This window comes from Zea mays, chromosome 5, assembly GCF_902167145.1.
Source record: "Zea mays cultivar B73 chromosome 5, Zm-B73-REFERENCE-NAM-5.0, whole genome shotgun sequence".
In the NCBI taxonomy this organism is placed as follows: domain Eukaryota; kingdom Viridiplantae; phylum Streptophyta; class Magnoliopsida; order Poales; family Poaceae; genus Zea; species Zea mays.
The window spans coordinates 6,157,204-6,179,458 of NC_050100.1; the positions used below are offsets into that span (position 1 = coordinate 6,157,204).

Genomic DNA, 22,255 nt, shown 5'->3' on the forward strand with positions numbered 1-22,255 from the left:
AATATACAAAACGAATCAGTTCGAAATCATACCTTGGCCTACGAAGTGAACCAACTCAAATCTTTGAATCCAGCAATTTTTGACGAAGTTTGGAAATGGGATGAAATGAGCTGCTCTCGGCCAGCCGCGCGGGCGTTTTTATAGGCATTCGTACCTCGGCGCCAAGATCTGTGGCGCCGAGCTACGAGGCCGCGCCGCCCCCACGTCGGAGCCAGGTAAGCCCTGGACGCAACTAGCCGTTGCGGCCACGTCAGAGCTCGGCGCCATAGGCTGTGGCGCCGAGCTGTGTTAGCTCGGCGCCACGGCCTATGGCGCCGAGCAAAGGGTCCAAAACTGCATTTAAAATTTTTTTAGGTATAAACGTAAATTTACTTCGGTTTAGGGGCTAAAATACAAAAAATTCGGCCCTGGCTGCAAAAAACGTATAAGTAAATGAGGAAGAGCAAGGTTTTCAGACCTGGGCTGGGCATGCGGAAAAGGTGCAGTGGTTAACCTATTCCCCCGTCAGGCTATCACACAGGTCGCAGCAAGGAACCCCAGGAGAGGGGAAAAGTTGTGTGTGGCGTTTGCGTTTCCACGACATGTCACAGTCAACGGCCTTTTTGCAGGCTCGCCACTATCGTGTCACATTGGTGCTCGCCTGCGCTGTATCTGTATATATACACATACCACACGCGGTGGGGTTGGATGCATAGAGAGCAGTTGGATTGGATCAAAGAGAGGAGGGCTTTGCTTTCCGTTTTCCTTCTCCAAATGGCTCATTAGCTCGTGCTTCTTCCTTCCTTGCTACCGAGTTCGGGGCGCTAACCAATGCGCAGCGACAAGCTGATCTCTGTGCGTGAGCTCCTTTTCCGCTCCTGTTTCTGTTCTTCCTCTTTGCCTCCCTTTCTGTTTTGCTTCGTGTGTCCTACTGGCTTGCTGCTGCTTAGACCGCTCTACATTTTTGTTATTTCAGTTCCTGATTGACTCTTATTAGTCTTAGCTCTGCCACGGGATGGAGGTGGAGGCTCTAGAGAAGGGGTACACAGCTTTTGCCAAGGCGGTGAAGTCTTTTACTTCTTCAGAACGGTACAAGCGATCAGAGAGGTTGGTGTCTGCAGGCTTCTGCATACTTCTTATTCTCTTTTTTTTTTTGGGTTGTTGTTCAGATGGAACTATGTTCAGAATGTGATTAAGGTTTTCCAGTCGCAGCTATTTTGAGGACATGTATGGTACAGATGCTTTGCGTTCTTCAGACAAGACAATTGTTCTACCTATGCCAGTAAATATTAATTCCCCTCCTGCTTGCTCATCAATATTGCAGTGCTCTCGTTAATTGCGAGGTTCTCACTTCTCGCTGCATATTTCCTGTATTCTTGAGTAACTTGTGCCTAATCTTCCTTCACAGGAAGCTGTAAAAGCTAAGGTGAAAGGTGATATCAGCAAGGAAGCTCAACCTGGAAGGGGAGCACAAAGCACCTTGAGAAAGGAGGTAGGTGTAGTCTGATTTCTTTCATATAGTTTTTTTTATATATCGCACATAAGAACTTGCATTGCCATCTGTGTCATTGTGTGTGGGCTTCTGAAATGGAACAATTGTTGTGTGGCCCTTTTCGGCTGGGCTGCCAACAGCCACAAAACAAACCGTTTTCGACGAAAAAGCAGGAGCACTGCTCAATTTCAGTCACAGGAGAGGTGAAGCAAGCTAAGATAACTTTTTTTAAGCAAAACGATTTTGATGGCATTTGTACTTCGCTAAATGACACGACATATTTGTTGACAGTCTAAAAAGTCTTATCTCACTTAAAGTTAGTTGAAAAAAATGCTCAGATAATGTGTCAAAAAGGTGAAAGCCCATTTTTTTTTTGTCCCTGAGCCCGTTGCTGCTTCTCGATTTTCTGCTGAATCATCCATACTGTGGAGCGTGGACTCATGAAATCACCTTGCTGACGCAGATCCTTGAGCTTGAGAAGCACTTCAGGGAACAACAGGTTGTGAGTGGTGCACTGGAAAACGCTTTAGGACCTAACGCCGGTTCAGTCAACTTTTCACCAGAGAATCCAATGCCAAAGGTAACTACTTTTCACCCAAGAACTTACTATTGATTGCTAGTCTGCTATTTCACCACTCATCAGGTTAACGACTTCGACTTTTTTTTCCAGGCAGCTAATGAACTGATACGGGAGATTGCCACATTGGAGCTCGAGGTGAAGAACATGGAGCAGTATCTCCTGACACTCTACCGCAAAGCATTCGAGCAGCAAGCGCCGGCACTCTCTCCCCCTGATTGCCGGGAAGCTTCGAAGCCGTCAGTGAGCTCACGCTTTGGGCAGCTCCGAGAAACACCCGTGGCGGCGAAGTCTTGCAAGAGTGGAGGAGGGGATGCGGCACTCCGGACCAGTTACCCGCCGCCGGCGCATAAGAAACTGAACGATCCGTTGGCAGACTGCTGCACATCTGCTCGCTCCCATAGAGCGGTTGATTCAGATGTCCTCCGCTGCCAGTCAGCCCTGTCGTACCGCGGAGTTTGCTCGTCCAGGGTACTGCCTTCAGAAGAGGATGATGATAGCCTCGCGAGGGCTCTTCGCTCGTGCCACTCACAGCCATTCTCATTCGCAGAGGTAATTAATGGTTTGCTAATGCCATGCGTTGTTAGTTATATTGATTTCTAAGCCGCTGTTTAGGATTTTAAGTTCGTCTTGTTTATGTTGTTTTGAGCAGGAAGGAGAGGGGGCCGGTGCATCTGGAGGAGCGATAAGCTTAGCAGAGTATCTAGGAACCAACGTAGCCGACCACATCCCGGAAACCCCCAACAACCTGTCGGAGGAGATGGTGAGATGCATGGCGGGGATATACTGCAGGCTTGCAGACCCTCCCTTGGTCCACCACGGCTCGTCGTCCTCGCCGACATTGTCCTTCTCCTCGACCACCAGCGCAGTCTCTCCACAGTACGTCGGAGACGACATGTGGAGTCCCAGCTACCGCAGGAGAGAAGCGACGACCCTGGACTCCCGCCTGATCAACCCGTTCCACGTCGAGGGTCTGAAGGAGTTCAGTGGGCCTTACAACACGATGGTCGAGGTTCCTACGATCAGCCGTGACGGTCGGAGGATGAAAGAAGCCGAGGACCTGCTCCAGACTTACAGGTGAGCTTACATCTCTGCTCTCTGGCCGATGTGATTGTTCGATTCGTCAGTTTAGTTTCGATACGCCACCACCATTCTCAGACTGGGTTTCGATGTTTCAGGCTGGTTTTGTACCGGCTGGAAGCCGTTGATCTGAGGACGATGACGAACGAAGAAAAGATAGCGTTCTGGGTGAACGTACACAATGCCTTGCTGATGCATGTAATACTACTCTATTGGTGTAGCTAGCTTTTGCCAAAAATTTCTTACCACTTTACGGCTTTGTTCTTGATGGCCTGATGGGGTCTTCGTTGCAATGCTTTCGCAGGCTTATCTGGAGAACGGCGTCCCACAGAACAAAACATCCCTGCTTGCTAAGGTAAAGCGAAAAATGCTTCCTCTGAAGAATCAACGGGAGCTTAGGGTCCTGCAACCCAAAAGCACACACACCAATTTTTTTCCCTTCCTCCTTTCGCTGACACGTGTTCCAACCAGCAGGCCGCCTGCAAAATAGCTGGACGCAGCATCAACGCGGCCGTTATCCAGAGCGTTGTTCTTGGATGTACCACGCACTGCCCCGGACAGGTATGGGCGAGAACGCATGACGATTAGGTCTCCAAACCCGGCTGAAAGCACGATGTTTTAGCTGTACTGATTGCATGGCCTTCTTCACGCACAGGCACGCTAGCTAATTTCAGCTTTGGGTCCTTTTAATGCAGTGGCTACGACGGACGCTGCTCTACCCCAGGACCAAAAGCAAAGTGAGCAAAGCGGGGCATGAGTGGCGAGCCTTTGCCGTCGCACAACCGGAGCCTCTTTTGCGCTTTGCGCTTTGCTCCGGCAGCCATTCTGATCCCGCGGTAAGCAACAATTTCCCAAGACCCGCAGGTGTCGTTGCATCAAAGCAACAAGTTCCGAATCTTTTCGTCTGCCATCATGTTAGGAATCTCACGCTGTTGCATCAAAGCACACTGCTGCTACCTTAATTACTACTGGATGTGCCAAGCCGACCCTCTTTTTTCTGAATTCTCAACGCAGCAGCATCACCATCTCACTTCGCTTTGTTTTGTTTTAATTTGTTTTGGCTGCGTTGCAATGCATGCAGGTGAGGGTGTACACTCCGAAGCGGCTGTTCCACCAGCTGGAGGCGGCCAAGGAGGAGTTCATCCGGGCGACGGCCGGCGTGTGGAAGGAGCAGAAGCTGCTTCTCCCCAAGCTGGTGGAGGCGTACGCCAAGGACGTGAGGCTGTCGCCGCAGGGCCTCGTGGACATGGTCCAGCGCCACCTCCCGGAGACCATGAGGGTGGCCGTGCAGCGGTGCCAGCAGGGCGGCAGGGCGTCGTCGGGCAAGGTCGTCGTCGACTGGGTGCCCCACAACCCGGCCTTCCGGTACCTGCTCGCAAGGGACCTCGCGTTCCCTCACCTCAGCTGACGCTGACACTGAGCATATATCGATGGGCATGGGCTCAAGTAGTATATGCATGTGTCAAAGGGTTAGGACTTAGGAGTAAAGAAGGGATCGTGTGCAGTTTTTGTGTGGGTGGTTATCAATGGCGTGGCGTGTAAAGATGCTTCTGTAGTCTGTAGATGATGAACAGGAAAGGAAACAGTTGACGAAATGATAGAAAGCACGTTTGACGGTTGACTCGCCTTTGTTCTCTTGCAGTCTTGCTCATGTCATCACCACCTAGCATTCCTCGAGTTGCTCTCCAGAAAGAATTAGCTTTGTGCCTTTGTCAGATGATGAGCGGTACGCTACACGTCCCCTACACTGCACTGAAGGACGTTTTGGAAGCGCTTAATAAAACTTTGATAGCGTACTGCTAGCCGTTTCAAGGACGGTAGCCCATATATGGGCCAGTTTAACCAGACAGGGCCGGGCTTTAGATCAGCCGTTGGAAAACGAGAGTCCGGGCCCCCAGGCCTCCATAAGGCACCGGATTTGTGACCCAACTTGACAACACGGAGTTTAGATCAGCCGTTGGAAAACGAGAGTCGGGACTCGGGAGAAATTGTAGCAAAATGTTGGGACGCGTTCACGGGACTCTTCAGAAATTGTTCCAATGAAAACTGGACGTTTATGCAGCTCACTAAAATCACACACCAAATTAGATGGATGCTGAATTTGCAATGGTTGGTGGTGGTACGTGTAGTAAATTTTAGTGAGGCAATAAAAAAAAAAAGTTATCGCGTTTGTATTCAAAAAAAAAGTTAGCAGTTGCCTTGCCACCAATCAGTATGATCATATGATGTGCTAGCCAAAGCATTTCCGTTCGGAATATAAGCTTCAGCATTTTTCTAGTGTTGGGGTGGGGTATCCAAGCAGTTCGGTGGCAACAGCCTCATGTTCTAATGATGCCCTGCTGCATATGATGCCATTGCATAGTGATCACATTCATCAGAAATAAGTTTTTTTTTTCCGAAACAGCGAGAGATTTCATTTTTTTTAGCCTGAACACGAGCACTGATTAGAAGCTGAGTTCCAAACTGTGACTCACTGGGCACACCGTACGGAGATCCCGTGTATAGTATTTACACTTGCATCTAAAACCTAAACGTTCGTAATACCGCAACAACACTCATCCTATTGCCTCCTAAACCAACGGCGCCAAAAACACTACTCACATTTCTCACTCCCGAGCTCTGCGTCTACAACGCTTCCTGCTCCATCGATCTCCGGCGCGCGCGAGCTCGGCCTCGACCACACCGTCCGACCGAGCGCCAGCGAGCGACCCGTCACCACCGGAGACACATGGCAGGCTCCATCTACTACTCGCTCTCCGGGATAGCGGTCAGGTCGGGGGAGAACCTGGACGCCCTCCCGCTCCCGCCCCGGTACGCCACCCTCCGTTTCCGATGCGCCACCACCGCAGCCGCGGGCTTCGACGCGACCGGGTCCGCCGCCGCGAACTCCTCCTCGGGGACCGGGAACACGAGCTGCGCCGCCGCGCCGCGCCGGCGGCGGCGGCAGGGCGACGATGGCTGGGCGAGCGCCGCGGCCCTGGCGAGCGCCGAGCTGGCCCGGACCGCGAGCGCGGCGACCTCGGCGCGGGCGAGGCGGCGGCGCTGCATCTCGGCGGGGAGCACGAAGTAGATCTGCCCCGCCTGGAGCTCGGACCCCGGCGCGACCGCCGCGACTGCGACGGGGCCCTCGAACGCCATCCCGTCGGCGTCGCAGAGGAGCCACGACGAGCCCTCGCCCGCCGCTTGCAGCGCCTCCGCGGCGGTGGCCGGTGGCGCGTACTCCCGGAGCTCTCCGCTGGGGAGCACCACCCGCGCCGCCGTCGCGGCGCCCTCGTCCGCCGCGTCGCACGACACGCAGATGCCCATTGTGCAGTGCAGCGCGGCAGTAGGGTGTGATCTTCTGTACGCTGCTGCTGCTTCGATTCGGTCCGGTCTGGCTTGCGTGCGGGTGCGGAGCGCTGTCCTTGAGCTGTATCGCGTCTTCTATGCTGGAAATGGAGATGGCGATGGCCGATGGAGGAGGAGGACCCGAAGAGGGCGGCTATATATAGCGGGAGGATGAAGAAGGAAAGGAAGTGTCATGTAGCCTCGCGTGGAGGCAAGACAGGCTGGAAGGTTTGCAACGAGCGAGGCCACAGCGATTCGCGTAGACTGATGGGCGGGGTTTGTCTTTGCATTGGCTATGAGAGGGTCATACAGAGCGCCGCACGGCCAAATCCTGAGCTGTGAAGAACTACTAAACACGACAGAGCATCGAATCCTTTGAAAAAAGATGCATTTATCTTCTAAACATTAAACACGTACATTTTTCCGAGCCATTTGGCAGCCACTTCGAAGATTGATCGTTAGATCATGTTAGAGCAACTTGCCTCTGTGTGCTGTAGCTGCTCGTGTTGCCAACCATGCAGCGGCTAAACAAAGCTGCAACAGCCATCCAACTAGCACTAACAGCATGTACAAAATCTACCAGCCGCAACCAATGGACCGGGCTGGACAGGCAGACAGCCAACCAAAACAACTACAGAAAACCAGAAGCGAGCAGACCCCAACATGCACAACCACTCTTCCCGGCACCTATATTAATCTAGCTAGGCTCATTTCCTATTCATCCTCGACTGCAAACACAACCTAGACGCCACCGTGAGAGAGAGAGAGAGAGAGAGAGAGAGAGAGAGAGAGAGAGAGAGAGAGAGAGAGAGAGAGAGAGAGAGAGAGAGAGAGAGAGAGAGAGAGAGAGAACTTTCAATTTAGAACAGAAAGAGCACATGCATGCCAAACTCGTCCGAAGTATAATGTACTAAACCATATCGGCTTTATTCCACTTGTTACAAAGAAAGCTGGGAAATATTCTCTAAAATTATATACTGATATGTACATGTATCCCTGCTCCCTAAAGCACCCTCTATTGATATTGTACAAAAGGAGTACTTAATTCCAACGACAATACAGTTTCCTGAAAAAAGATCATAGCATCATGGCTTTAAAAAGTACTGTACGTGTCTCGTGAACATCTCTGGAAACTCTCTATCCTCTCGATCGATTCTTCCGGTTTATGTTGCAACGAAACCGAGTTCACGTCACAGAGAGTGCGCTGCGTCTGCGTATGCTTTCTTGCTCGCTGGTTCCGCGCGCGGTCCGTCATAGAAAGGGTCCAGTTCTGGATTTTAGACAAGTCAATTTTCATTAGTTTGGCCAGGCTTTTTTTCAAAAGTATTATCAATATTTACTCGATATTATAGACACGTTTCTATTTTTACATTTATTTCCATCAAACTTAATTAAGATTAAGAAAACGAGAACAGTGACTATTTTTTTTTTGTTTCTCTCACAGAAGGAACACATCGTCTTGCTTCTACGTCACCGTGCCTTTCCGCCGGTTCTGCAGGTAGGCCAAAAAAAAGGCTATGGCGCACAGGTGCTAGGTCGCCCGTAGAGGTAGCGTGCAAGGCCGAGCGACGCGGCGGAGGTGGGAGCGCCGGAGTGGCGCCATGGCAGCTCCTCCTCAACGAACCCTGGGACGCGTGGTGCGTCCGGCGATGGAAGCTGGCCGCCGGACTTCACGTGGTGTCACGTACGATACGATCGCTGGCGCATTTTTCAAAAAAAAAAAAAAACTCGACCTAGCGTGCGTGGCCGTATAGGCCGTGTTGGTAGGTGTATGTGCGTAGATGCGCGCGCGGCTTCGCGTTTCTGTTCAAGACGGGTTTGGCTGACGAATGACGATGAAGGCTCGCTACAATTTACCGGATGTCCGGATGGCAACTCCACCATGCTTTGTGTCGGATCTAATTTTTAGCATCTAGGAAATTATTCCATGTCATACTGACCCGAAAAAAGTTAGCCTGACTTTGAGCTCTATTCAGTCCACCGTCTTTTGTGGCGGACCTAATTTTTATTATCTAAAATTATTCCGTACCATAGTAACCCGAAAAAAAAAAGAAAGTTAGCCCGACTTTCAACTCTAGTCGTCGTGTGTCTGACTCTCGCATGAAGTGAACTGTGGCAGAATGGACCCCAACTCACAAAACCACGGCCAAATAAAAAGAGCCATGCCGTCACGCGCGGCGAGGAGGCCGGCCGGCGACCGATCCGATCCAGCTAGTAGGTACGTACGTGTGTGCCCGCGTGGCGCCGTGCATGCGCGAGACGAGCTGCTCCGCTCAACGACAGCTAGGTAGCCCCCCACCACTAGTCTAGCTGGCTGGATCGCGGCCGGCCGGCCGGCACGCACGCACGTTGGATTTGGATCACGGGCGGGGCGCGGAGGCAGGCAAAGGCAATGGCGCAAGGCAGCGCGCTGCACGCAGCGTCACATGGGCGGGTGTGCGCGCTGTCCGGGCAGTGGGGAGCCACCCCCCGCTGCACACGACGGGGCAAATGATTCCCCGGCCCCGGCAACCCCAGGTTGCTTCGGCGACCAAACCGGATCGGGCTCGGGCGCCCCTGCCCTCTGCACTGGCTTGCCTTGCCTTCCTGGAACGTTCGTTCGTTGGTTCGCCCGCCCAGGCCGGCCGGCGGAGGAGGCCCCGTAGATCCTGCACGCCCGAGCGTCGACCGGGCGGCGGCAGGCGGAATCTCCTGCGCGTGCGAATGCGATCCTGGACGGCCCCGGCCGGCCGCAGATCTCGGGCCAGTTTGTTTCAGCTTTTTTCTGACCAGCTTTTCCGAGAATCTAGCTGTGGTGAGAATCTGGCTTTGTAGAGAATCTGAGTATTATTAGGATTACGTGCGGAGAAAGTTAAAGTTGTCCATGCGGCTCAGGATCTATAAAGTGACGGATTACTACTATTGCGACGACTCAACCGATTATATGTTTATGTTGATTTTGAATGGTTTTTACCCAAACGAATTTTATAGAAGTTGGCTGAAAAGCTGAGTGTTTGGCAGTCCGCAGCAGCTTTTGGTGGCCAGAAGCTGCGAAAAGCCAAAACAAACAGGGGCCTCGACGTGCCCGTGCCCGTGCGCGATCCATCGAGCTGCACCTGCACGCACAAGGCTGAGACGTTCGGTTGCAAGGCCTGCAGCGCTGTACGCCAGCAGTCGGCAGGAGAACGGAATGTGTGCGAACGTCCGGGGAAGCTTCAATCCAGCATCTCCTGGTTCAGTCCGTATGTCAGGGCGATTTGGCTGGATAACGCGCGCGTTGCAGATCTAGAAGCTGAAGGCCGACTATATAGTATATAGTAGACGAACAACGGGCGCTGCCGCGCTTTTCGAGAACCGCGAATCGTTTGTGCCGACCCTTCCGAGGCCTGACATGTTTGTTGCCGCTAAACAACATAATCGATTCATCCAGAACAACAAAATTATAAGCCAACAAATCTGACATGTGAAGTTTTCGCATGGCTGTTGTCCGTGATTTTTTACTTCATATTTAAGGATTTTTCATGTAAACCTGTGTTGTACATGCAACAAACTGTGACCTGATGCATGCACCACCGCCTACCAGCGGTACCAGTGGCACGACGATGGTTCGGCGCACGTATTGATGCTGTCTGCTGCTCTGTTGCAATGATGCCTGATGGGTGATGAGAGGCCGGGCGGGGCCGGGCCTGTATTTGAGACGCCGCATCCGAACGTGGTTGCCCTCCTGTTCCTGTACGTGCTTGCCATTGTTCAAAAAACCATTCTGGTAGCGTACCAACCACACGGCCCCACGCCCTGGAGTTCACAAACGTGGTGCACGCTAGTCTGAAACGTCCCGCCATGATTGCTGCGTGTATGGACCGGACCCATGCATTGCAACGCCCGTCCATGCATGATCCGGTTTCGCATGATTATACTTATACAGACCGGGGCACGGGCTCCCTGCCACTTGCAAATGCCATGACCCATGACCATGAGCACGCACGCACGCATCAAGTGGTTACAGGCTTCCAGCACATATGCACAGTTGCGGGCCGGCGGCAGAGAAACAAGCCGATCCAACACCTAGGTTAGGACTTAGGATGCATCGACCCGGCCAACAGTATGGGCCCTGCGTGCGAACATCAGGAGAGTTGGCAACACAAGAACAACACCCGCGACACGCACCCACCCTTTGTTTTGGTGCAACCCAACCAAACCATGCATAATGATTGGGAGCACCAAGCTGACCACACGGGAAAGGAGCACCACGTGTCCCCTGTGCTCTCGACGCGCGTCGGCCCGAATTTGCCTTGCTTGGCTCGTCAGGTGTCCAACCGGGCTCCCGGCACCGGCCGCGTGGCCAATGGTATTGGCCCAAGTGGTATATTGTTTTTTCTTTTCTTTTTCAGTTCCATGTTTAATAAAAATAATACTATTATGCACACGCTTTGTAAGGTGGCGATGGGCCGATGACCAGGACCTATAAAAATGACGACCACGACTGATTGATAGCTAAGATTATGAGATTTGCCCCTGCCATTGTGGATCTTTCCATCCATTTCATTAATATTATTAATTGGTTAAATTGCAACATGGGCTCTCCGAGTTGTCCCATACACGTGACGTGATCCCATGGGGAAAAAAAACCAAGTGGGCCGATGGAAACGAGAAGGAATGCCAGTAGGTGCGAAGATGGCTCAAAGGCCTGCCCTGGCATCCTCTCAGCCCAAGGAGAGAACTACATATTTGTGTTGTTCAAAATGTACCAGCTGCGCACAAACCTTGTTCGACCATCACAAACTCTATGGGGCAACAGGTCGCGCTGCTTTCCATTCGTCAGTTCGTTCTTACTGCAAAGGCAAAGGCCTGTGTGGTGCGACGGGTACGAGTGAATGGCAGCCAAAAGCTGCTCAGCCAACGGAAGCCTGGAACTGGAAGCCTGGTGTAGAGGACAACAGCAAGCGTGCGCGGTTCATGTTTCAATATTTGTCACCGCTTGACATCATATTCAGAAATAACATCAAATGATATACAGTAGTTGCTATAAACACCCATCCTCAAACTTGCGACAACTTAACAGAAGCGGCAAGGGTTTACACGCCTGATAATATGGCCAACATCTCGATCTACATCCCATCCCGATAGCACAGAACCACGATCACCATAGAAGAAACATTTGCACAAGAGACGAACGGCAACGGAGCTGGACGCCTGGACAGCAGACGGGAACACGGAGGCAACAGCGCCTACAGGATCTGCAGCACCCCGGTCCAGACAGGGTAGATGAAGAGCAGGAGGATGCCAATGGAGTTGGACACGCCATTGCCCTTCCTGAAGGCGTTCCTGAGTCCATCTGACGCCCTGATGTGCTCTTGGAGCAGGTAGCATCCGATCGCAAGGCATATGAAGACACCGACGAGGTCATCCCTGAAGGTGTGTGCGAACAGACTGGGGGCGACTGCTGTGAGCAGGATGATGGAACCGGGAAGCTCTAACCAATCTGGTGCACAGGATGAAACGATGCTAATGAGTCACCAAGCCAAATGTATGAACCGTGGCTATTTTATTTTAAGGGCAAAACCACAAAATGTTAATAAAATGTTATTTTAAGTGAAATAATACAATGTAAATGAAACCAATATCTGGAAATTTGATAGGATGAAACCAATAGACTGGAGATGTACCTGGGAAGTGGCGCGGAAAAAATAGGCGCAGAATAAGAGCAATAATCGCAATCCATTTCCCCACCTCTCCTCTGAGAATTCAAAGGTTTGATTATATAAGACAATTTTCTTTCGTATTCTCTGTTATAGATCAAGTGATCAAGAGAGAACACTCTCTCATGAAAGTGCTTTGAGCTATCACTACAGCAGACTTCACAACGTGTAACCAATATGGATGTCCTAGATTCAGGCCTTGTTCGGTTATTTCCATCTTATATGGATTGGGAGAAAAAAATTAGAAGAGCGTTTTGACTTGCCATGAATTTAAACTCACTCAATCTCATCCAATCCATATGGATTGGGACTACAACGAACAGGCCATAACTGATCCACAGAAACAAAACTGAATTTAATAAACTTTGCAATTGTCATTCTACGATGCATAGAGTATGACAATATTGTAGTGGTACTGTGGTAGTGCTTTGATCCTACGAGTTTACTGTACATCGATCTCATCTGCTACCCATAGTGACATGAAAACTATCATGGTAACTAACAATTGATCTATGCAATGCACAAGACTGGTCAGTGAGAATTGAGATAGAGTTTATGTGCCTAATCACCTGATCAGAGAAAACAGCACATTAGGCAGAGTGAAGAAAATGTAAGGAACCAAGAGAGCTGTCAGCATGTTGGTCTTCCAGTTCGTGCGGTCCAATATCAAGAGATACCTGTAGTGGAACAGAACAGAGTTGTCACCAATTAATTGTAGCGAGAAATACCTTAAGAAATGGTCGTGCCACAAGACGTCTCGTATACAACCAAGTAATACATGTCCCAATGAATCCGAGTAACATTAAAACTCCATCCAGCTTATGACCATGCTAGTCAGGCTAAAAATTGCTTGTGCAATATACTGGCTCAGTATAGCAAAGAGTACATATATAAGTTCACAATTGCACATGCAAATAATTAGAATGTACTGTACAAGTCATACCTCCAACATCTTAACGGCACCCAGGAATTTCGCAAGAGCAACAAGATCATAACCTTATGCTCACGTTCAGACTTCAAAAATACGTTGACTAGTGGACCTATGAGGCTAGGAGTACCCATGCCCTATCCATCAGGCATCAGGTTACAGCTTAAAGCTCCCGTAATTTAACTAACACAAAATTTGCTACCGATGATAACTTCAAATCTAGGTTCCTCGCCACTCAGGACTCAGGACTCAGGAGACTGAGAGCTACAGTTACAAAGTATCCCCCCCACCCACACACACACACATGTTGCCATCTGCCTTCGATCATCCTCGTAAAGAGGATAAAATTGGAATTCCGCCATTATGAAACTTAGGATTCGCTCAAATGGCATTATGGGAACACGCTTCGCTAAGAGACCACTATCAATCGTATGTTTACAGACAAAATGCCATTTAGGGGTTACTTGAAAGATCAACGTCTTTTACTGTGCAACAGTTGATCGGACACTTTTGCCCCTAGAACTAAAAGTGTCATTCTCTTCTCTCCTTTTCTTATCCTCTGTCTCCCTGAGCTCACTCGCATCTCCTCTCTCGACCAACAGAAAGCTTGTCTCCCGTGAGCTCGTATCCCTCAGCGGAGATCTCCCCTCGGCGGGCCAAAACCGACGGCGGGCTCCACCGGCGTTGGTCGGCTCCCCACGGCGAGCTCTACCACGGCGTCCGGCTCCACACGGCGTAGATGCTAGTGAAGAAGCTCACACCAAGGAAGCTGAAGAGAGTCTAATAAGTTGTTGTTTTATATGTTATCCAATATTTTAGTTCTAATAACCTGTTGCTGGGAGATGGACCATTCAAGGATTTTTAGTCGTTCTCTTTGTTGTGTTAGTTACTTTGGACTGAAACAAATGTGTGTTGTTATGCTCAAGATCATGAACTATTAGTGTGCTGCTATTTGAAACAAATATTCAGAAGTTGTTAGTGTGCCTATCTTCTGTTATTGTCCAAGATTATGAACTTTTGTTTGTGCTCAAAGTCGGATGAGAGTGGGCAGCTTGGAACCTGGCAGCTGACAGCTTGGAACCTGGCAGCGTCCCTCGGATGGCAGTGAACCAAGCGTCCAGGGAACCAAGCGTAAAAGAGAAATGAGTTGAGCCACGACGATTATGGACAGGGGCACAAGCGTCCAGTCAGTTTAGTAAAAGACGTTTATCTTTCAAATAAACCACTAAATAGGATTTTGTACGATTGATAGTGGTCTCTTAGCGAAGCGTGTTTCCATAACGACATTTGAGTGAATCCTAAGTTTTAGAATGGCAGAATTCCAATAATTTTCTCCGTAAAGAGCGATCGTCCATCATACCAACTCAACTACAATATGACAAATTGGCATAGCCCCACCCCATCCCTTTTTCTTGAGATCATAGATCCCAAAAAAGTGGGATCAGCGATCCCCTTTCTCAGAAAAATCTAGAGAGAAATGGGCCAGGACCGGGAACACTCACACTGCGGCGAGGAAGGCCAGCCACTTGAGGAAGGAAGTGCCGAACCCCAACCCGCCGCCGAGGACGAAGGCGTGGTTGGCGAGCTTTCGCGCGGCGACGCCGAGGTTCCGCAGGTCCGCGTCGATGAGCGCCTGCTGCGCCGCCGCCGCCGCGCCGTCGCCGCCCTCCGGCCCCGTCTTCATCGCCAAGTACGACGGGAACCCCTTCCCCATTGTCAGCCGAATCTTTGCGTTATTGCTTAGCCGTTTCTAATCATGTCTAAGAGCATCTCCAAACTCTTTATTTTTTCTCTCTATATGACTCTCTATTTACTTATTTACTTTGTTATAAAGATTACACTCTATATATAACATATCATTCTAACAGACTATCTATCTAGTTTAACTAGTAGGTGGCTAGCCAAGTTTAATTAGTGAGAGAACTAATTTGGGGGGTGTTTGGTTTGAGAAATCACTTCATCCAAAATACGGTGGTGCATCATGGGTTCATTTCTTAAATTTGGTGGGATGACCTCATTCCTCATATTAGTACTAACTAAATAACTATAATGAATAAAGTGATGATGGATCAACTCAATCTATTCCACAAACCAAACAAAAAAGTGAAGAGTGAGAAGACGATGAACTAGATCATTCCCCAAACCAAACAGCCTATTGAAGATTTGGATAGCTTAGCGAGTTAGATAGCTAGTCTATTAGAGAGTTATTTTTCTGTTGAGTAGCTAGAATTTGGTTTAACGGGCATCTATCTAGTTTAACTATTCAGGTGGCTAGCCAAGTTTAACTAGTGAGGGAACTAATTTGAAGATTTCGATAGCTTGGCGAGTTAGATAGCTAGTCCATTAGAGCATCTCCAAGAGACTTTTATTTTTTACTCTCTATTTGACTCTTTATTTGTCTCTTCATAAATATTAAACTCTATATATAACATCTCATTCCAACAGACTCTCCAACATACAAGTTAGCTTGGCCAGCGATAGTTAGAGCATCTCCAAGAGATTAGCTAAATAGCTTGTCAAGCTAAATTTTAGCTACTTAATAGTATAATAGCTCTCCAACAGAGTAGCCATTTAACTTGCTAAGCTATCTTGCTCTCTAAATTAACTCACTCACTAGCTAAATTTGGCTAGCAACTCTTGCTAGCCAAGCTAAATTGCATTTTGGAGAGTATGTTGGAATGAGACAGATAAACAGTAAAATAGAGAGTCAAAAATAAAGAGTCTCTTGGAGATGCTCTTACTAGCTAAATTTGGCTAGTGAGGGAGTTAATTTAGAGAGGCAGATAGCTTAGCAAGTTAAATGACTAGTCTGTTAGAGAGCTATTATGCTATTAAGTAGCTAAAATTTAGCTTGACAAGCTATTTAGCTAGTCTCTTGGAGATGCTCTTAGAGAGTTATTTTTCTGTTGAGTAGCTAGAATTTGGTTTAACGAGCCATTAGGCTAGTTTGTTGGAGATGCTCTAATGAAGGTATACAAGGAAGACAAACCATAATATCTCAATAGGCTATCAACAGCCTTTGTGTTACACTCAATATTTCAAACTTTACTATCTAAATAGCATCGTATATAGTACAAAACAATATCTTGCACGGACGTTTGTACTGACCGCTAAAGATAGCCTTAAGACTAGTAGAATGTAAGTTTAGCCTATGTTATATCGGATGTTTGAATACCTATTATGAGTATTAAATGTATTATAATTATAAAATTAATTACACAACCAAGGATTAAACGACAAGATAAATTTAATAAGCATAATTAATTTATAATCGACAAATGTTTACTGTAACATCACATGAGCGAATCATAAACTAATTAGATATAATAGATTTATCTTACCGTTTAGCCCTCATCCATATAATTAGTTTTGTAATAAAACTATATTTAATATAGGTGAGTACCCGTGCGTTGCAACGGGAACATATAATATCATGATAACTTATATACAAAATGTGTCTTATATTGTTATAAGAAAATATTTCTTAATTCATTTGTGATCCTAGCCATACATAAATTTTGTTATTTTAATTTAGTTGTTTCACTACTACATTGCAATCATCAGTATCATGCAGACTTCGATATATGTTATGATTTGCATGGTTTCATCATTGGAGAGCACGTGCCACACCTGCCGGTAGAAGTTCCGTCGTACATCGTTAGTCATCAGGCACACACCACCATACACGCTTGCTTAAACAAAAAATACAAGTGTGTGTTTGCGAAGAGAATTAAAGGCAGGCCGGTACAAAAGCTACCCGACGATGGCGAGTGATCATTGTTGTCGGTCCTCCTCTGCTCACCTCCGGCGCCGAGATAACGCCACAATCCTTGATATAGTAGTCGTCGAACGCGCGCGACATGGTGAGTACCGATGACTCTTGCCTGGGCTGCCAAATGAAGTGCACCCCGGGCTCATCAACGAGGTAGTACACCTGGTCGTTGCACCACCGGATGTGCTACTCCTCTACATACATCTTGTTCGAGGACACTCACACAACAGCAACAATGGTCGTCATCCCAGCACACAAGAATTCATGGCCGGTCAGTAGCGACTTACGTGGCAGGTTGGGCTTCAGGTGGATGATGAGCTAGACGGTGTGATGGCGTCGTCGTCGGTTGCGGTGCCCAGAACAACCCGAAAGTCGTCGGCATTGGCGACGACCATGAGGTCCCCATGATTGATGATGGACAGCGCGATGCAGCCGCTCTGGACCGCGTCCAAGCGGCGGCTGCACCGGAGCTTGCCATACACAGCGGTGCATTGGCCACGTAGGACTGCTTCCAGAGGTAGAACTGGCAGTCGTCAAGTTTCTTCTCGTCGTCGATGAGCGACGCCAACGCGAGCGCCTCGTGCTAGTGGTGTTTGTTCAGGGTTTCCAAGTAAGAAACATGGATTAATCTTTGGCATTGGTTTATGAAAATGACTTATAAGTTAGATCCATGGAAAAATATTATGGAGAATAAATGTCACACATGCAAAAAAAAGAAATTTAAGTTGAAAACATTATTCAAACAAAAGGAATTGCATGCAAGGCTTTTCTTTAAATACTACTCCCTCAATCCAAAAATATAATTTAATAATCTCGGTGATACTTATCTACTACTACACATTGTGTAAGGGTAGTGGGTGGGCTTCGGAAGAGATGTAGTATATGTTTTTACTATAATAGATGTAGACATAAACACACATGTAGTATAGTGGTAGCTATGAGCACATTTACTTGAGGGGTCACGGGTTCAAATCCCCTTAGGGCCTGTTTTTTTAATTTAATTTTAGCTAGGCGTGGGATGTGGGGAGAATGAGAAAGGAAACAAGGAATGGTGACTGAACATGAGAATGGATTGTGCGTGGAGGGGGGAATCGGAAAGGCAGAACAAGGAATGGTGAGAATGGAATAAGTAGTAGAGATTTCTAACTAGTATCCAAATATTTGATGTGAGATAGACTAAATTTTTGTATAGACAACGAAACATAACTTTTAATTCAAACAAAGTACTAAATATGTATAAATAACATTAAAATGCATTTGAAAAAAGACTACATAAATTAAATAAAGAATACAAATTGTGACAAGTTTAAAAGACAATAGAGGTACAAAGTTCATTAAAAACTACTCCGCGTCTTCCTCCTCTTTGACCTCTTATTTGTTACTTTGGTCTTGTCACACCCGGGTTTTAGGGGTCCAAAGCCCGGGCGCGAACATAATCACCAGGTGTGATGGGACCAAGTCTCACACATATGATGAATCATGGCACAGGATCGAATGTCACAACTTTACTATATAATAGGAGTTCTATACAAAATAAATAATTACATATAAGGAGACAACGGTCCAGCAACCCAAAGTTGACTGGGAGACGACGGCCTAGATCTCTCACGAACTCATCGCAGCATCCTCATTGCGCCTCATCCTGCGGTACCTGTTCTTGACCTGTGGGGGGGTGTGAGACAGCAAGAGTGAGCTCACATACGTTCATCGCTCAACAAGTTGTGGGGAATAATGTGCATGAACTCGCCAAAGGTGGGAGCTCACGTGAAGTGTAAGGCTTACCAAAAAGGATGGTTAGAGTTGAGCATTGCTTTTAAAGTTGGTCAAAATTTTATTAGCAATTACTAAGTATAAGTAGATACCAACCCAATTAAATAGTAGAACAAAAGTAACAACATCACCTGCGATGCAATGCATATGACAAATTGAATTTAGTTCCATAATTTAATCATGTGAGGGTCCGAGCTGCTCATGACCGTGAGCACGGCTAGTATACCAGTTTTACACTCTGCAGAGGTTGCGCATCTTTACCCAGAAGTCATGTTACCCATCTGCCAAGGGATCGCGACTTCCCATACACCTCTACCGAGGAGGCGAGGCAGGGTAACACTACGAGGCCTTTACAAAGTTCCACTAGCTTCAGAAAACCCGCTACAGTTTATAGGAAGCTCCAATGCAGGGTTCTTGCCTGACCGCCATCGCAGCAAAATCAACCAAGGACCTCCCTACACTGACCACTCCCCTACTGCCCTTGCCCCTTTCGGGTAAGGTAGTCTTCCACTAGCTTTCCTAATTAATCAGCCAAGGGCGTCCATAAACCCTTGTGGTAGCACTGTTTTCCCAGGTGGTCGCTCCATGTTCCAATTAACATAATGATCTTATCATGAACAGTAAATAACAACTGATAATAAAAGTGTAATCATGAATAATGTATCTCCATACCCAGAACCACATATAGCACTAGCAAGTACTACCCAAAAATATTGAGTGGTAAAACAAGGTATAAAGATAGACAAACTAGGGTAACCTATTAGGTCCCATCAAAATTAACCTATGCAGATCATTATGATTAATCAGAACATGAGTAGGTAAAAAGAAGTGATCAAGGGCACAACTTGCCTGGGACTTGAGATTCCAGGTACCAGGATGATCTTCAGAAGCCTCGTAACCTCGCGCTAGTCGTAGCAATACAAACAAACAGGATATAGGCAAAATTAACAGCACACCAAACATAAGAACAAACTATATAAGCATATTCTACGCGTTGCTATGAGATCGCAGGAACAAGAACCACTAAATTCGGAGTTACGATTATTAAGTTATGAATTTCTGAATTTATTTAGTGCTTAGAATAGATTAATCCAATTGAACAATTTTAATTCAAGTTTTATGGCTAAACAAAGGTACTAGGTGATAAACAATATTAATACAAAATTATTGCAACTAGAATGACTCAGTTTGGAGTTAAAATGAATTTACTATGAATTTCACAATTCTAGAATTATTTGTGTACAAAAAATCAACTTCTATATTTAAATATTAAACTTCTCTGCTCCCTGGTTGCGCACATAAAAAGAGAGAAGACCAGGGGGTTCTGCGCAACATTCCTAAGACTCAAACTACAGTCAGGGTGAACTGCGGGTTTATATCCTAAAATATCAGGGTCTCATTTGTAAAGTGCCAGGGCGAAGGGGTATGGATAGGCTTCGGTCGTCCGATCCACAACAGACAGCCAGGATTAGATCCCCACTTCAATTGAACCGGTATACGATCCGGGCCGCCCATCATGCGATCCACGGCCCGGATATTACGATGCCAAGATCTACCCCTGACCGCAGGATCAAAGATCTGTGCCTCTGGTTGAACGCGACGAAGGGATGAGTCAGTCCCTAATCTCAGCCACCGGCTAGAGATCCTATGGTGCGTTTGACATCTCCCTCCCCCAACCACAACCACGGCGGCCGCCGGCCACCGCGGCGGGGTCTTCGCGGGCGACCACCAATCCGTGGCCCAGGTAATCCCAACTCCAATTTGAAAGGCGCAAAACGACCAGGGGATGAAGATGAATCTAGAGGAAGGAAACTTACCCTCCATTATACCGCAGAGCCATCCACCCGCGACTGGGCATGGAATCGCGGTGGAGCATAAACGTCAGCGAGCAATAATTCGCCCCATGGTGAAACTCCAAGCTCAATCGTGCATGCCGCAAGGTCCACATGCCCTGGCGACGCTTCCTACCCCGCACCCGAGGGCCCGACAATGGTGAATCGGACTTTTTCTCCCCGCGGCGGACGCATCATGCTTTTCCTCTCTCTGCCTCTGCTTGCCGATGCAGCTCGGCGCTGGTTTTGTGTGCTTCTCGCCTATGGTCGATGGGAGGGTCGCGGACTCCGCGCTTTATAGCCTCGAGACCAAAACTCGCGCCCAGAGTTATTGTAGCAGTTCGACCGGATCCCGCGACATTGGTGGCAACGCAGCGGAAGTCGCCCACCGTTGCGGCCGAGGACAAGGGGAGACGGAAACGTGTCTGACGAAGGGGCCTAGAGTCCGTGTATATATGCGCGGTAGAGATCCGAGGCGATTGGTTTGCAACTCCCGCGGAAGTCGCGGGGAACAACCCAACCTCCCCGCGCGGCGCCAGTGTCCGACGAACACGGAAGCTGCGGTCGCGAGATTGAGGATCGGCCTGACAGGGAAGCCCCACCAGTCAGTGCCCTGAGCAACCCATGAGTGCGCAGCTATCCCTCTGGGCCCGCTCGCTAGGGAGGGAAGGAGTCCAGCCCCAAGCGCGCCGGAACTGGGTGAAGGCGCCGATTTTAGGGCCCCACGCTGTCAGTGGGCGAAAATGTGAAGTTGGGCCATGCGGGGTGGAGGTGAAGTGGGCCCGCTGATGTAGTTTGAGCCCAAGTAAACAGGTAAGTTTTATATTTTCTTTTCGGTTTTTGTTTTCCTTTAAATTTCAAATTTCTCTTCCAATTCCAAATCTGATTCATCTTTCTGTTTCAAATTTAAAACATATTCCAATACTAGTGTGTCATATAATTCCTACTATTTTCGGTATTATTACTTATTGTCATTCCATTATTTTATTCTAGACTTAAGTGACTTATACTTTTTTTCTCATTTCTGTTTTATATTTTCATTTATCATTTGAGGTCAAATTAAGTCTTGATTCCTTTATTCAAACAAAATGCATCACAACAAAATCATCGGCATGAAGTGCACATTTCTTTATTCATTTATTTGTTTAGTTGAATAATAATTTAATACCACTAACTAAGTATGCACAAAGAAAAGGAAATCGAATAATTCCTAAAACACTTTTATATAAATACATGTATTATTATTTTTTTACCTTATACAAATTTTAGGGCTTTACAAATCCTACCCCCTTAAAAGAAATCTCGTCCTCGAGATTTGTAAGGACAGGGATATAAAAAGCTTTATTTATAATTTAGCCTTTAACTTCTAATTAGTTTAAGAATTAAGAAGTTTTATGTTATTTAGATGGTGGTTATGAAAGCATGGGTATGTATATCCACTTTATGATGTATAATACGATGTCTTTAAAGTATAAATGGGTTTGGGTACGAAAGAGTAAGGTAAGAAAAGACTCCATCCAAGATTGTGGATCTTGATTCCTTTGAAAATCTGGCTTGAATCTTATCTTTCCTTGATTTGACGAGGTTGATCATCTTCGATCTTTGGTCTTGACATCATCATCCGAGCTACTGACATATAGTTAAAATAGCTTGTAGATAAGAACATTTAGCTAATAGGTAGATGGCATAGGATGAGTGTGCTATAGCCAAACATGGTCTAGTTGCTTTGTTAGGTTGACTAGGTACAGATCTTTAGGAACATGTAGGTTAGTTGGGCAGGATAGAATATTTTGTTGTGAAATAAATAGTCTACGCAACCT

General features: G+C 47.5%; 3 protein-coding genes across 14 annotated transcripts; 1 reads left to right on the forward strand and 2 right to left on the reverse strand.

The window, feature by feature from the left end:
* Positions 1–493: 493 nt before the first annotated feature.
* Positions 494–4,749, forward strand: LOC100286076 (ternary complex factor MIP1). 12 transcript variants are annotated; one of them, XM_008645640.4, is made up of 12 exons: positions 494–834; positions 956–1,086; positions 1,186–1,261; positions 1,388–1,471; positions 1,935–2,051; positions 2,142–2,600; positions 2,701–3,125; positions 3,227–3,326; positions 3,433–3,483; positions 3,600–3,689; positions 3,824–3,964; positions 4,210–4,749. In XM_008645640.4, exons 2-12 carry the CDS (start codon positions 995–997, stop codon positions 4,534–4,536), a joined length of 1,962 nt encoding a protein of 653 aa, XP_008643862.1. In that variant the 5' UTR covers positions 494–834; positions 956–994; the 3' UTR covers positions 4,537–4,749. The 12 variants fall into 12 exon arrangements, with proteins under 12 accessions (XP_008643862.1, XP_008643861.1, XP_008643858.1 ...); XM_008645639.4 differs by having other exon boundaries at positions 977–1,086; XM_008645636.4 differs by having other exon boundaries at positions 983–1,086.
* A 749-nt stretch (positions 4,750–5,498) lies between these two features.
* On the reverse strand, positions 5,499–6,870 carry LOC100275173 (uncharacterized). The gene has a single exon (NM_001149325.1). It carries the CDS (start codon positions 6,432–6,434, stop codon positions 5,874–5,876), a length of 561 nt encoding a protein of 186 aa, NP_001142797.1. The 5' UTR covers positions 6,435–6,870; the 3' UTR covers positions 5,499–5,873.
* Positions 6,871–11,401: 4,531 nt separating this feature from the next.
* On the reverse strand, positions 11,402–14,817 carry LOC100282221 (cold acclimation protein COR413-PM1). The gene is made up of 4 exons (NM_001155133.2): positions 14,564–14,817; positions 12,703–12,810; positions 12,101–12,171; positions 11,402–11,916 (listed from the first exon to the last, which is right to left on the reverse strand). The coding sequence occupies exons 1-4, from the start codon at positions 14,773–14,775 to the stop codon at positions 11,663–11,665; spliced, it is 645 nt and encodes a 214-aa protein (NP_001148605.2). The 5' UTR covers positions 14,776–14,817; the 3' UTR covers positions 11,402–11,662.
* Between the last annotated feature and the right edge of the window lie 7,438 nt (positions 14,818–22,255).

What these genes read in the sequence shown, in the direction of transcription:
- LOC100286076 (XM_008645636.4), top strand. Translation starts at nt 811, where the DNA reads ATGCGCAGCGACAAGCTGATCTCT. An exon ending in AAAGCACCTTGAGAAAGGAG is followed by an intron (nt 1,472 to 1,934) that starts GTAGGTGTAGTC and finishes TTGCTGACGCAG; the next exon opens with ATCCTTGAGCTTGAGAAGCA. An exon ending in GACCTGCTCCAGACTTACAG is followed by an intron (nt 3,126 to 3,226) that starts GTGAGCTTACAT and finishes TCGATGTTTCAG; the next exon opens with GCTGGTTTTGTACCGGCTGG.
- LOC100275173 (NM_001149325.1), bottom strand. Translation starts at nt 6,434, where the DNA reads ATGGGCATCTGCGTGTCGTGCGACGCGGCGGACGAGGGCGCCGCGACG.
- LOC100282221 (NM_001155133.2), bottom strand. Translation starts at nt 14,775, where the DNA reads ATGGGGAAGGGGTTCCCGTCGTACTTGGCGATGAAGACGGGGCCGGAG. An exon ending in GTGCTGTTTTCTCTGATCAG is followed by an intron (nt 12,172 to 12,702) that starts GTGATTAGGCAC and finishes TTGAATTCTCAG; the next exon opens with AGGAGAGGTGGGGAAATGGA. An exon ending in TTTTCCGCGCCACTTCCCAG is followed by an intron (nt 11,917 to 12,100) that starts GTACATCTCCAG and finishes CCTGTGCACCAG; the next exon opens with ATTGGTTAGAGCTTCCCGGT.